The sequence below is a fragment of the Gossypium arboreum genome, chromosome 13 (genome assembly GCF_025698485.1).
Source record: "Gossypium arboreum isolate Shixiya-1 chromosome 13, ASM2569848v2, whole genome shotgun sequence".
Taxonomy (NCBI): Eukaryota; Viridiplantae; Streptophyta; class Magnoliopsida; order Malvales; family Malvaceae; genus Gossypium; species Gossypium arboreum.
In genome coordinates, this window is record NC_069082.1 from 122,078,632 (window position 1) to 122,094,967 (window position 16,336).

The 16,336-nt window shown below is 30.5% G+C and overlaps 1 protein-coding gene across 1 annotated transcript; it reads left to right on the top strand.

Moving 5' to 3' along the window:
* Positions 1-2,346: 2,346 nt before the first annotated feature.
* On the top strand, positions 2,347-4,112 carry LOC108461624 (60S ribosomal protein L18-2-like). The gene is made up of 5 exons (XM_017761522.2): positions 2,347-2,505; positions 2,590-2,679; positions 2,769-2,897; positions 2,995-3,177; positions 3,782-4,112. Exons 1-5 carry the CDS (start codon positions 2,503-2,505, stop codon positions 3,938-3,940), a joined length of 564 nt encoding a protein of 187 aa, XP_017617011.1. The 5' UTR covers positions 2,347-2,502; the 3' UTR covers positions 3,941-4,112.
* The last annotated feature ends 12,224 nt before the right edge of the window (positions 4,113-16,336 follow it).

Here is a 16,336-nt window from a genome sequence, read left to right on the forward strand (position 1 = left end):
ACACACTTGGCATTCACTTTGGTTTATTTACTCATTTAGTCCATTCAATTTTCTTTATTCTATAATTAAACTTTCACATTATATTCAATTTAGTCCTTTTTCCTAATCACTCTTAATTAAATTAAATTCACTTAATTAAACTCTAATTAACCGCTCATTTTACTTCGTAAATATTTTTAATAAATATTTACGAATCCATTTTTCAGAAACGGAGACCAAAAAATACACTTTTCTGGTAACAGTAAAATTCGGGTCATTACAGTCCAAGCTTGCAGGGAATGGTAAATTTATTGTTTAAGGTACATTCTGAGTCTACACGTCTAGCACACGAGTGTGTGAGGCCATTACGAAAGGGCACACAGTTTGGCACACGGGCGTGTGATTTGGCCGTGTGACCCAAGTCAGAGAGTTATACGGGCACGGACATAGGCTGAGACACGACCGTGTGTCTCTATTTCGAATGCCCATACGGTCTAAGATATGGGCGTGTCTCCTAGCAGTGTGAACCCTACAACTTTGAAAATTTTTAATATTTTTCCAAAAGTTCCCTAAGTTTCCGAATTAGTCCTGATTTGTTTCTAACGCGTATATTGGGCCTCGATGGCTCGAATAGGGGACAATATGTATGGATTTAATTAATTTCTAACCTAAATATTATATGATACAAAATGTTTTGAAATTTATGTTTGTTTGATCGTTAAACTTCGATAATACTCTAAAACCCTATTCCAGGGACGGATATGGGTTAGGAGTGTTACAAATTTAAACTACCTAGGATAAAGTAATACTATTAAAGATATAGTAAAATATAATTTAAGGATTAATATTTAGTACATTGATTGTGTATTTTTTTATTTCACAAGCAGTCTTAAAAATTATCATATGTTTGTTTTTTTAAACTATTGTTTTTAATACTATACTATACCACTATAGGGCACTTATTAACTCCTAACCTTGTGGAGTTTAAAACTCGAATTGATAGCATACCCAATATTATTCCTTAATTTAATAAATATACTAAACTATTGGCAAAATTAGTGAAAATTGGGAAGAAAAATGTTCCCATTTATCTGAAAGCACTTTATACCAAAAATGCTTTCTTTTGACTAAACAGCTACTTTGGTTAAATACTTGCATTTTCACATAGCTATCCTAAGTTCAGTTCCTTACTATGTTTATTTGGGATTTTTATGAACCTTTTTTAAGTTTTTTTTAAATTTTAATTAATATTTTTGATAATAAGTATGTTATTTTAAATTTTAATTAAGAAACATGTTTTTAAGTTTTTATTTAGTAACTTCTTTATTTATATAGACAAAATAATAATTACAATGAAAATATTTTTGATATATCAATATGTTTAAATATATATATTTTAAATATCAACTAATTTTTTATATATTTTTCTTTATATATAATTTTTATACATTAATATTTTTCATATTAAAATCTAATATTATAAATATAATTATTTCAAATATCATTATTTTTAGTAAATATAATTTTATATGTGAAATATTTTTTCGCTTAAATTATGGGTATGATAAATTCTAATATTATAATATCAAATATAATTTCACTTGCATATTGGGCATGGTAAATTCTAATATTATAATATAATTATTTCAAATATCATTATTTTTATATGCTAAATATTCTAAATACACATATAAAAATATATAATACTAAAATTTGTCACACCTATGATATGGTTGGAAAAATAAATATTTGACATATAAAAATTATATAAAAAAATATATAAAAATAGTTGATATTTTTAAAAATAAAATATAGTTAAATTAATGATATATATAATTATTTTAGTTATATAATTACATATTTATTATTTTGTCTATATAAATAAGTTATTAATTAAAGATAAAATAAAAATAAAGCAAAAAACTTAAAACTTTGTTAATTAAAAATTGAAAATAACATGCTTATTAATGAAAAACATTAATTAAAAAAACTTCAAATAATATTTATTTGAAAAGGAAATCCCAAATGCTTAGAACTATAGGTTTGGATTATATCTATTCTTTTTGACATAATGCCTAGAATTATTTATTGTTTCTTCCCAATTCATAAATAGGAGGATAATGTGATTTATCGCACTTGAATTTACGTTTTTCTGCATTGACAATAATATTCATACCAATTGGCTTAAAATTCAATTGGCAGTTTTATTATTATTGTTAGAGGAATAAAAAAAGATATTTTTTTAAATATTTGAAAAATCATCCACCGAGTACAAAAAAGAGAAAGAGAGAGATTTCAAGACAATTCAAAGCCCTAAATTCAAACAATAATTGGGGCTAACCTATTTATTTGGACCGCAGCCCATTGATCAATACCCAACATCACTGAAACAAATCCCATAATCCCAATCTCACTAAATAAAAAGCCGTTCAAAACCCTAACTCTTCTTTTCATTTTCGTATCCCATCGGTCGCGGCGCCTCTTCCATTTCACCACCACCACCATCGTCACCAAGCTTTACCAATGGTCTGCTTCAAGAACTCTTCTTTGTCTTGAAAACAACAAGAAGTTTTAATTTATTTTTTGTTTGTTTTGTCTTTGCATTAACAGGGGATCGATTTAGTCGCAGGAGGTAAGAGCAAGAAGACCAAAAGGACTGCTCCCAAATCCGATGATATTTACCTCAAACTTCTCGTCAAGGTACCACCTTTGTTTTCATTTCCTGCATAAAATTGTCGTATTTTGTTTCTGTTTTGAATAAATGATCTGATTTTTGTCTTGGGTTATAGCTTTACCGTTTTCTTGTAAGAAGAACTGGGAGCAAATTCAATGCTGTAATATTGAAACGCTTGTTTATGAGCAAAGTTAACAAGCCTCCGCTATCTCTCTCTAGGCTTATTGAGTTCATGAAAGGAAAGGTATTTTATTTCTTTATATTGTGAATTTTTATGGGTTTTTTGTTTAGGATCTTTATATTGTTACTTGTTTCTGATTTAATCCATATATATGTTGTAGGAGGAAAAGATTGCTGTGGTAGTGGGGACTGTGACAGATGATATAAGGGTTTATGACGTTCCAGCTTTGAAGGTTACAGCTCTTAGGTTTACTGAGACTGCTAGAGCTAGGATTGAGAAGGCTGGTGGAGAATGTTTAACTTTTGACCAACTTGCTTTGAGGGCTCCTTTAGGTCAGAACACGGTATGCATTTCTTCCAACAATTGTTAACCTTTGGTACATTTTTTTCCTGGTTCAAATTATGTATTTTTGTTAATTTTTGTTCTCGTTTGAGTTCTGTTTTTATCAAATTCAAATTTCTGCTTATGGTACTTTCATGCTACACTTGAAAGCACTGATGTCTAGAGAACATAATATGCCAAAACTTAGATCTTTGCAATGTAAATTTAATGTGAAAGTTAGATTTGAGGATATTGAATGCTCTGATGGATATATATGATTATGTTAATTTACTTGTTTTACGCATTTATTTGATTCTATAGCAAACTTATTCCTTCATTCGAAAGGTAACTGTATATAGTTGAAGTTTTCTCCTCCTTTACGAACATAGAAATCTATGCAGTATGCACCATTTTGACTTGAATTCTAGAAATGAAATATGTTCTGCTGTGTGATTTTCTAGCCTGTCAAATTATTTTTCATTTAATTTTGAATGGGAAGTGAAGCCTGTTAGTGTTGCTTACCTTAAAGTCGGATTTTCTGCATTCTTCCGTGAATCATTTTTTCTTCTGAAAGAAGTAAATGTTGTGTATGGCTTTCTTAAGATGTACTTTGGGTTGAATTGCAGGTTCTCCTCAGAGGTCCGAAGAATGCACGTGAAGCAGTCAAACACTTTGGGCCGGCTCCTGGTGTGCCTCACAGCCACACTAAGCCATATGTGCGCTCAAGGGGCCGGAAGTTTGAGAGGGCCAGAGGACGAAGGAACAGCAAGGGGTTTAGGGTTTAAGATGACTTCAGTGTTTGTTCTGAGGCTTGTTTTTCATTTATTACTGCAAACAAAATTTTGCTATGCATTAGGTTTCTCTGGCATTTGTTTACTTCATGTTGGATTTTGTTTACTTATGGAGTAGTTTTCTGGTTGACATTGACATTATTAATTGAGAGTGTAGTTAAGTTAATCTAGTCTGCCTGTTTACAACCATCTGTAAGGTTGATACATGTTAGAAAAGGTAGCATGTTTCAATAAATGTTGCTATGATTAAAAATGATTGTAACATCTAATAACATTCAAAACGATCAAGTTAGGAGAGTCTGGCATTTGCACGAAATAGGTAGAGTTATCCACAGACATCTCCGACGGAAACAGAATATGTTTTGGAAGGAAACAGAATGTCTTGGATTCTTTTACAATTAAATACGATAATGAGTGGAGGGAAATATGATCAGGGTTCCATAAAAGTACCTAGAAAAGTGGAGACATGGGAGGGAAATTTAGAGAAATATGTCAATTTTAAAAAATATTTAGGGTTGAGTGTCACGTGGTAAAAGAGCGCCTGCAATTGATTTATTTTAATATATTTATAGACACTAATTGTTGGATAATTATATTAACCGATGGATTGTCAACTCTCAACGACTAATTAAAAAAAATTTCAACGGTAAGTTTTTCTACACTTTTATTTTTTTCATTCAATCTTATTCATCTTTCTTTCAACTCTCAATTCTTTTATTCTTAATTTTCTATTCTAATATTTCAAATTTCTCTCAAATTTTTTTCTCTCAATTTTCTATCTTAACCTTTTGTAATTTTTAGATTTTATTCGATTTTCATCATTTTAAATATTTTAAAAATATCAATGCCTCTAATTTGTTTGAATCACAAACACATTTGGGTGTCCAAAGAAAATATTATTATATATTTTTTATTTTAATTAATATCATTATTAAGTTGTTAATATTATTATTTTTTAATTTTTTATGTTTATATAATTAGGACAAAGATTGAATTATTGAAATATATATACACAATTTAAGTGCAAGAGCACTACATGTCATTGAAGAGTATTTGGAGGAGGCGAGATTCTTATACGTGTCCCATATACTCGGGGGGACTAAATTGAGGCCCGCACTTATCAGTGCTTTGCTAGAAAGATGGAGATCTAAGATACACACATTCCATCTTCTGTGCGATGAGTGTACGATTACACTCGATGCTGTGGCATTACAATTCAGTCTACTGGTTGATGAGCCCGTCATTACGGGGTAGTGTGCATTGGTGATTGGAGTGCAAGTTATCACCGACTATTAGGCAATGTGCCATACAAGTTTAGTGGTAATTGAATAGATATTAAATGGCTAAAAGATAATTTTTCATGTCTCGACAACTTTTCTAGTGCAGTTGAAAGACAACAATATGCTCGAGTAATCATACTGAGGTTAATTGGGGGTCTTCTAATACTAGAGAAATCTTGAAATCTGATACATTTAAAGTGACTCCTATAACTAATCAACCTAAAAGAAGTTGAATGACTCAGTTGGGGATCAACCGTCACCCTCTCTCTTGCCACATCACCCAAGCTTCCTCTCTCTCCTATCATGTCACCCGAAAACACTTTGTGCAAGGAGTGTTTTTGTCACCTGTTTCAAAATCGTCCTATTTCTCTAAATTTCAAACAAAATGACCTATAATCCTTCCCATTTGTTCCAAAATCGATCTATTATCCTAAATTTCAAATGAAATAGTCTAAAACCCTAAATATTTTCTTAAAACTGTGAGGAGGAATTGGAAAAGTGAAAAATAATGAGTGTATTTAGTAAAGAAGGAAAGCGAGAAAAGAAAGTAAGAGAGTTATATGAAAATGGAATAATGAGAGGCATAAAAATAAGTGGAGCTTGGTTAAGGGGCAACTTGTTTCCTTCTTTTTCAAGTTAATGCGTCAACCAGTATTTAAAGCTAAAGCCAAGCGGGTCTCATTTAGTATACATTATATGAAGAAATTGTAAGTTTGCATAAGCTGATTGTTTTTCTTCTTCCTTGTGTTGTCGCTTGAGTTTCAGTTCAACTAAATTGAGCTGAGTGAGAGAATAGTTTACCATTCACCCGCAATTACGTTATTTAATACAGGTATGGAGGACCCTTTGTCATCAATAATCGATGGTTGCATGCATTCAATCGTTTAAAGTTTAAGATAGATGCTCATGGAACATTGGTCTTTCACAGATATTTGATCTACCTAGCTAATTAATATATATATATATATATATTCAAAAGGCAATAAACTACCGAACTCCTAATGTGTGTTCTTTACAACTCAACATTACCTATTTCAGATTGTGATACCTCAGCTTCAAGGGATATAGTCTTTGGTACCAAAAAACCTTACTCATCATATTGCAGTTTGCCAGAATGACTGAGAGGCCTACACCTTGTCCCCAATAGAATCTTTTTCTTGCAAAGTTCTGATTGTTCCTCGCCTTCCATCGTCTTCATCGCTGTTCTATATCGAAACCTAGGCAAGTCATTGGAATCCTCTGTTTCAACCTCATTGTGGCCTTCCCCTTCGTCCAGTTCCATGTCTATCATTTTTCTTCTGTATGTCGGCTGTGAGTTTGGACACTCATTGACTCTGGGTTCCGCCTTTTCTCCATTTTCAGACCCTGTTACAGCAGCAGCCATCGTCTTCATCGACTTAAACGTTCGACGGCTGGTCGCTGTTCTATTTCGAAACCTAGTCAAGTCATTGGAATCCTCTGTTTCAACCACATTGTGGACTTTCCCTTTGTCCAGTTCCATGTCTATCCTTTTGCTTCTGTATGTCCGCCGTGAGTTTGGCCACTCATTGACTCTGGGTTTTGCCTTTTCTCCATTTTCAGACCCTGTTGCAGCAGCAGCCATTGGTTGAACCCCATCATTCAACTTGCACGCTTCATTGATTTTCACTTCGGTTTTCTTAGATCCCACGTCGAGGTTTTGAATCATAATCTTCAACTTCTTCATCTCCTCCTCAATTTTATCCTTGGAATTCTTCCTCTCCAAGGCATTGGCAAACATGGACCCAACTTTTTTCACCAAACTCTTTTTCGATTTAATCAAAGGTTTCTTCTGGTTATCGCCACCATTTTCATCAATTTCTCCTGGAGATTGATTTTTTCTTTTCATAGCCTTAGCCAACACCGCCGGAATCTTGATTCTTATGGTAACATATGAGGGATTATTTGATAGACCCGAAACTCCATCTTTTTCATGAATTTTTCCTGACATTTTTTGTTTTGGCTATCGAGAGAAGATGATCATCGAGAGCCATGTTTTTAGTTATAGGGGATATCGATTTAAGCAGTAATTAGAGAAGGAAAAGACTTTGAGTTGCATGAGAAGTACGACAAACGAAGGAAACATGATGACTCTGAGAAGAGTTTATTTCCTACGTAACCTCAAACATTACAAAGATAGCTTATAATAATATTTATTAATTGCCCTACAAGCAAACGGCGGAGCCTCCAGGGTTCATAGCCCCAAGGTTTAAAATGTCCTTTGTAATAAAAATAAATGGAAGATTTTATTGAAGAAGATGATTTATTTTATTATGATATTTTTGTTAAATAATTATTTAATATTTTATTTAAAATAATATTTTATAAGTAATATAATAATATATAAAAAGAAAAGAAAAGAAAACATATTTTTACTTTCTTTTTCTTCATATTGCCTAGCAAGAAAGGAAGAAAAAATATTTCTTATCATTTTCCTCCAAATTTTAACTATATGGTATATTTTTCTTCAAATTTTTCATAAATTTTGAATCTTTGAAGCTTGTTTTATATATATATATATATATGTACCAATAGTTTTTTTATCAAGTGTATTAAAAGTTGCCATTGAAGGATATTGATGGAAGCTTATAAAATTAAGTGAAATGAGTATGTTTTTGAATGGAAAATGAGTAGGAGACCGTTTCTAACTTGTTAGAAGGTAAAAACAAAGCAAAAATAGCAAAATAATGTTATAAGTTTCGGCCAAATTGAAGGGAAGGAAGAAAATTTGGTCACTTTGTTTAAAATTATGTCGAATGATAGCTTGTAGAGGAGTGAGTATTCTGGTGAAAATGGAATAAAAATGGTTAACTGAGTCTAAAGTTATGTGAATTTCAGATTAGGAAACTGTAAAAAATATACTTGATTTTTGATTATCATGAATTGGTCAAATTTGGATTGAATCGATTATTATGTTGAAATATTATTTATTCTAAATAAATTATTTTTATATTTAAATCGATTGTCATGTTGAAATACTGCTTTTTTTGATAAATTGTTTATATGTTTAAATCGATTATTACGGTGGAACACTGCTTCCTTTGAATTGATTGTGTATATGTTTAAATGGATTGTTATGTTGGAATACTGTTTATTTTTAATTGATTACTTATATGTTTAAATCGATTGTTACGTAGCACGTCGAATTTTAACTTGTCCTCTAAGATTAACACTCTGGCTCCGCTATTGAATCCAATTGTTGTATTAAAATTTTCATTTCATTTCTCTCAACCAGACATTAATTAAGCTTACACCATTAAACTTACATTATATGAAGTTAAAAAGCATTAGTATTGACTCAATCCTATAATTATCTTTCATACATAACATTCAATATACAGAAAGTTTGAACCCTATCGAAATCTTGTAAAAAGAATATATATATATATATATATATAATGAGTTGGTTCTAGAGGATAGGTAATTCCAGCAAACTCGGTTACGTGATTGATTTTTTAAAATTAATGCATTTCTATAAAAACAATATTTAAACTAGAAAAGATGGAGACGAGCCTGCAACTTTAAAATGGATATTGGAGAGAGCTTTCATATGGTTTTAGGGTATCATACTGTATTATATATAATAGGAGCAGATTAAATTTAGAAGCATTTTATTGTAGTTGGAAGACAGGCTGTCTTGATTCTCTGATAAACAAATAAATCAAATTTCTCTTATACTTTCATTTCCAGCACCAGCAGCAGTATTTTGGAGCTTTGCAACTATGTAAAGGAATCCATTTATGATGTCAGTAACTTACCATCAGAAATATTTGATTTTTTGCTATATCTTAAATTTATTGGGGCATAAATGTTTTTAAATTGTTTTTAAAATGGTTAAAATTATTTTATTTTTTGTTATAGCAAAACATATTGTACTTTCAAGAGAAAGACTTATATTCGAAATAAGAAAACCTACAAGAATTATAATAATTGGGGTTAAAAATGATAACTTATTCCATGTCTGAAATTGCAATTATACAACTACTTAAATAATTGATCTTATTTATTCACACGATATCGGAACCTGAATTATATTATCCCCAATTGTAAATCCTACAATTGCATATTCCCAGTTGTATTATTTTCTAGCTTGCTCGAAATCAACTACTAATGGAGATGCTAAACATACACCAAATTTTAGGATTTATTTGGCACTAATAGTCCTCCAATCAATCACAAAATATGGGTTTAGGCTACAAGTCTAACTTGGGGAGTTCAATTTGGACATTGTCTTCCGACAACATTATTTTCACACAACCCCTTAATGGATTTTTTATCAAGTACCTTACCAAGTTTGGCACATCTCATCAATCATGTCAAGGGGTGCCTTCTCTCCATATAGGAATGCTAATTTTGCAGATCTCCAAGTGTATTTCCTAGCTTCCATGAAATTAGCTATTAACAGAGATACTACATATGCATCAAATTGTCAGATTTATCTAACATTAACAACCCTCTAAATATGAGCTCTGGCTATGAATATAACTTCATGCAGAGTTGAATTATCATCGGTTTGAACATTGTCTTTTGACCATATCATTTTCACATGCAACCCTTCAATGGATTTTTTTACCGGGTACATTGCCAATATAAATTTGGTATATCTCATCGATTGACATGTCAAATATATTTAATAGTTTTGATGTCTCAACTTTTTGATATAACAATATTTAAGATAAATTTTTTCACTAAATTATTTAGAAATTAAACTTTTCCAAGACTTAAAAAATGCTCAAAAAACATATTTTAAATGTGATTAAACTTGTACCAAATGTTTTTTAATTAATAACGCCCACACCATCTTTGTCTAAAACAGTCCGAACAGCTGCTGGTGGTTTAAGCAAGTAAAATCTCGGTTCCTCTTTGAACAACGCTATCCAAAAAATCAGCAACTCTATTCGCCTCTATACACATGTTTGAACAATACTTCCCATTGTCTTTTACAAAGTTCCGTAATGTCTCTAACTAACCGTACGTCCTCTCCACCATTGACAAGCATTCAAATTGCAGTCGCATTTCTCATTCAACCTGCACCTTGCGGAAACCCATGTCCCAGGCCACAAGTAGCCTGTTCATAATACCCGACAGCTCGGCAGTTAGTACAGAGCAGACACCAATGGCTCGACTGTAGCCAACTATCCAGGTACCACGACGGTCCCTTAGCAAGCCGCCTGCATTTGCCTTTTCTTCAGTACCTTTAACCGCTCCGTCACAATTTATCGTGATCCACCCAGCTGGTGGGGGCTTACCATGATCAAATTAAACTTTTGATGTAGCTGATATTAGATATGTTAGCTAATTAATACTCTCTATGTTTATAGCTAAAATTACGAGGAAAATCGTGAATTGTATTTTGATCCTCTATTAAAAAAAATGAATAAATTAAATTTTATATATTTTGAAATCTATGAATTAGTTATACAGTTCAATTTTATCTATTAAATGACGACTTGAAATATTAATCTAAATGGTTAATTGCTAAACTATAATTAAAATATCATTTTATTTTTAAAATTTTTCTTAACAATAATTCTAAAAATTAAAATTTTTTAAAAATAAAACAAATTATTTAAAATACATTAAAATATTAAAATTATAACAAAATTAACCTAAAGCCAAAACTTACATTCAAAGAAATTCTTTTTAAGTGAACCATGATTTTTTATTTTTTGAAAAACTGATCTCTTTTCCATTTCTATTTTCAATAAAATTCTTGATTTGATGAGAATTATTTAATGCAATGAGACACTAACCTTACTTGTTGAAGATGCTCTCCAATGAGACACTAACTTTATTTGTTGAAGATGCTCTCCAATGAAATTCTAAAAGTACCATTGTCAATAAAATCATAGTTTTATCATTGTTGAAATACAATCAAACAAAAAAAAACAACACATTTATGGTAATAAAAAATTTTCAATTTTGCATCTCTCTTTGGCAACCAAGAAAAAGATGAAGACAATGAGTTCCTTTTGCCACTTCTCTATTTTTGGAGTAGGAGTGAGTAAAACTCAATTCAACTTGAAAAAAATAAAAATTCAAATTTTGAGTTAATCGAACCGAGTTATTCTAGTAAACTTGAATAAGTAATTCGAGTTCGAGTCGATTTGAATTTTTAAAATTCAAATACTCCTTTGGTGTAAATACACTTTGGTCCCTGCCAATTTTGAAAATGAGCAAATTGGTCTCTATCAATAAAATTACAAAAAAAAATCAAAATAATTTTTAAAATTTTAAATATTTATAAAAATTCTAAAATTTATATTTTAAAAAATTATAAAATTTTTAAAAAAAGAAGAAAAGTTCAAATTTTAAAATTTTCTAAATTATTAATTTTGGGACCTAAATAAGTTAATTATTGATTCAAGTTTACCATACTAAAGTATCTTATTTTTTTATTATTTTGCTTTGAAAATTTTCAAATATATGTGGTTTCAAATTTATGTGCTCTAACATGGAATTAGTTATACTCTAACAAAATTTTAATTTGATATGTTTAATTTTTTAGTTTAACTTGAATAATATCACTCGATTCGATTCGACTTGACTCAAATTTCATTTCACTCGACTTGATTCGGAATATTTTCAAATTGTTAGGATATAAAATAGGACTCTTCAACTCGATTAATTCAAAAAAATTCATTTGATTCGATCCAATGTTCACCCCTACTTTAGAGACGTGTTGATGACTTTGGTGTTTTATTTTAAATTAAAATTCAAGATTTTATCTTTTATTTCTTCCTATAAATTTAAAATATTATTTTCTAAAAATTCAAAATCTATGGGGTCCTTATTCAGAACCCAAAATTCAAAAAATGTTAAACCCAATAACTTGAAGATTAAAACTTTTGAGGGTATTAAATAATAAGATCTTCAAATAGGAAAGTTTGTAATAATTAAAGGATACAGAAATGAGTACTCAAAATTTTATAACGGTGACTACACACTAACAGAGGATACGAAAGCATAGGGAATGCAAAAATAAGTATTCACTAAAGTAGAAGAAAGTAAACATTAAATAAATTTTCATGTACCTTTTAGTTGGAAGCATGGGTGATGAAAATGAGACTATACATTAACAAAAGCATGAGAAATTTGAAAGTGAGTAATCAAATTTTTTTAGTTGAGTTTTTTTTTTTTGCTTCAATCAAGTTTTTATTTATTTACGGCTTCAATCAAGCATGCGAAATCTTTTTATGTAACACCCCTTGCATAAAAACCGATTCATAATTAATAACATAATCAAGACTATCTACATTAAATAACTTTATACAATAGAGACCTTCAAATAACATAGGTCAGTATTTTAAGCCAATTCCTAGCAACTTAATAACAATTAAACGAGTCTCCATACATGCCAAAGACTTAAAATACTTTAAAACCTTTATATATCGATCAATAGTATAGTGTGATTTAACCTCCGGTGACCTCCAACTCGAGCTAACATCTGCGACACTATAGGAAAAAGGAAAGGAAGGGAGTAAGCATTATAGCTTAGTAAGTAAGTATGTAAATATTAATAAACAATACATTATCATACTTTAAACAAAGTCACAATATGTTCCCGGAATATTACCATCACAAACACACATACTTTCACTATTACAATCATAAACAGGTTCAAAATAAGCTGTCTAGTAGAGTACCAGCAACTAAATTATTTATTTCTAGAGATACAGAACTCCAAATTACAAACCGTTAATTTTAATTGAAACTATATTCACATATATTCTTACCATAAAATTTCAAAATTTTTGGTCAAACCAATTAGTACAGTTTATTCATTGGAGTTACCCCTGTTTCACTGCTCAACTGTTCTAACCACTCTTCACTACCAATCAATTTTATCATTGTACAGAATTCAAAGGATGTTCTAGTTTATTTAATTTGAAACTAGACTCATTAAGGATTTCAAGCATATAAATTATATCCCATAATTATTTTTGTACAATTTTTAATGATTTTTACAAGTCAGAACAAGGGATCACGTAGTCATTCTGAACCAGTCTCTCAAAAACTTAAATATCTCATAATATAGAATTCCTTTGCTTGCTTTGTTTCTGCTATATGAAAATAGACTCATTAAGCTCTAATTTGATATCTCATTCAGTCTCTGATTCAATTTCTACGATTTTTGGTAAATTTTTAAATTCACGTCACTGCAACTATCCAGAACAGTTTTATTGTCAATTTTGATCTTTCACACTTCAATTGTATTCATCACTTTCCCATAACAATCTTTCCAATTTCCAATCACATATCGAGCATATTGCTCATAAGTTACACACGTATATATTTAAGCTTGTTGTAGGCCAATTTTGGCCCAAATACAACCCTATTACCCAAACCCCTTAAAACCTAATACTAAACCCAATACCCGTTAAAACCTTAAGCCCAAATCAGGAAAAAAAAACAATAAACCCAACAGAAACCCAACTAGCCCAAAAACAAAACAAAAGAAAAAAACCCTAAATCAACCTAGTTGATGCCCCCTAGCCGCAACCACCCTCCCCACTTGCCTCTGCCAAGGCCACCAACCGCCACCAGCACCAGTCACCTGCCCTCTGCCACCGGACTGCTCCAACTGCTCCTGCAAGAACATGCAAACAACAAGCAATAAACAAATACTTGTAAAAGGGCTATAAAACCGAATGGAAAACTATGGTAAAAGGGATTTTTTTTTCTTTTTCAAAAAAAAAAAAAGAGAAATATCACCAAAACAGGCTTCAAAGATACTCAAAATCGTAATAAGAAACATTAAAGACCAAATCAAAGGTCCATTTGCTTTCTTTTTTTTCTTTTTTCCGAATTTGTTCGCATATACAATTTTTATTCATTTAAAAATAATACATATATATTAGATAAGTATATATAAATTAAAAAATATATAAAAGAAAAAAGAAAAAATATATATATACCTTTTTTAACGTGCGGTGGCCGGCGACGGCGACGGTGGCGGCGCACAGTGGCCCTCCTGGCCGGCTTCTGGACATAGTCCAGAGAGAAATTTCCTTTCCCCCCTTTTTTTTTCTTTCCTTTGCTGCAAAATGATTTTTTTTAAAAAATTTGGGTCTTTTATAGCCTCCCAAAACGACGTCGTTTTGGCCTATGCCCGACCCGTCCGACCCGACCCGCTAGAGGATCCGCGTGTTTTTGATTAATGGGTTATTTATGCGCGCAGTCCTTCCGATTTTTCACTCTTGTACAATCAAGTTTTTTTATTTTTAATTTGGCCCGGAAATTTGACCCGCTTTACAATTTGGTCCCGCTCAATGCTGTGCGTTTTAGAGGCTTCGGCAAATTGCCCTTTAGGCCCTCCGTTGTTCCATGCGTGTTCAAATAAGTCCTTCCTTTTTGTTTTTATTGCAAATTCGCCTCAAACTTTCTGTTTCAATTTCGATTTAATCTTTTTTTTCATTGTTTAGCTATTTTGTCGTCAAATTAGTTAATTTTATCATTTTTGCTATTATTTATATTACTATTTCCTATTATTATTATTGTTACTAATATCAATCTATTACTATTATTATTACCATTTAGTAGTGTATATTTATCATGTACGTATATGTATATGTATATTTTATTGATGGTGTTACTTTATTATTTTATTTTAATATCTTTATTGTATTTGCTTTTTTTTATAAATTTCTATATTATTATCATTATCATTATGTATTAGTGTATGATCTTTTAAATATATGTATATGTATTTAATGTACTTATGTATTATATTATATATATATTTTTCATATATGTTATATATGCTTTTAATATTGTATTTTATATATTATTATGTATATTTTTAGTATATATATATTTGTGAAGTATTATCAATAGTTATTATTATTATTATTATTTTTTAATATGTATATATTGTGTATATTTTAATACTGTAGCACCCCCATGCCCAAAACCGTCACCGGAGTCAAGCTTGAGGTGTTACTAAACTTATCTTACCTTTTAAACAACTCTAAACCACTTATTTTAATTTTCGGAATAAATTGTTTTTCTGCGTCATGGTTGCTTAAAAATTCATTTCTCAAGTTTCAAAACTCGAAATTAAGATCTGTAAATTGTTTCTGAAACTAGACTCATATATATATCTACTAATTTTTTCATAGAATTTTTAACTTAGCAAATTAGTACAGTTTATTAGTTAAAGTTACCCCTATTTCAGAATTCAACTGCACTAGCCTCTACTTACTACGAACCACTTTTCTCTCTGTACAAGAATCATATGACTATACCGTTTATTTCTATTAAAACTAGATTCAATAAGGATTCTAACCATATAAAGTACACTACCTAATTATTTTTTTAAAATTTATGGTGAATTTATAAAGTTGGAACAAGGGATCCAAAAATCGCTCTGGCCCTATTTCACCAAAACTCAGATACCCTATAAAATACAAAATCTTTACCTTTTTTGCTTATTCTATATGAAAATAGACACAACGAGCTTTAATTTCATATATTATTCACCATCAACCCATGTCTCTACAATTTCTTGTGATTTTTCAAATTCCCGTTATTTCTGATACTTGAATCTGTTTTTAAGTTACTTTCACATTTTTCTTAGTTTTCATGTGATAGTTACTACTTAATCATACATACTATTGAACATGTATATCATCAGCCACTCTATTAGCTAATCACTAGCAAGTATTTACACATCATTCATTGATCATATCTTATCAAAAGAAACCAAGTTCCTATACATGCTATACACAAAACGAAACGTCTAACTATACCAATGTGATTTCTTCGATAGTGTGATCGGGTCTCCGACGTTTCCTTCGATCCCTAAGTGGCTTGATAAAAACTATAAAAAAAAAATAAAGAGAGTAAGCACTAGGCTTAGTAAGCTTACAAGCAAATAAATTACAACATTCAACATAATGAATAATTATACATAATGTCACCTAGCCTCATAAACTTTCTTTACTTCTCATTTTCTACCTTCTTCTTTACTCACTTACCTTCTTTCTTTACGACCTTTCACTATTCATAAATATAATCTACCTTCCCTTTTGCTGATAATTCACTGTAATTTAACGTGTACAATGACCTGTTGAATCACTCGGAATACTAA

Bases quoted from the DNA above. Each gene is read 5' to 3' on its own strand.
- LOC108461624 (XM_017761522.2), top strand. The intron at 2,898-2,994 runs GTATTTTATTTC...TATATGTTGTAG, and splicing joins TTGAGTTCATGAAAGGAAAG to GAGGAAAAGATTGCTGTGGT. The intron at 3,178-3,781 runs GTATGCATTTCT...GTTGAATTGCAG, and splicing joins CTCCTTTAGGTCAGAACACG to GTTCTCCTCAGAGGTCCGAA.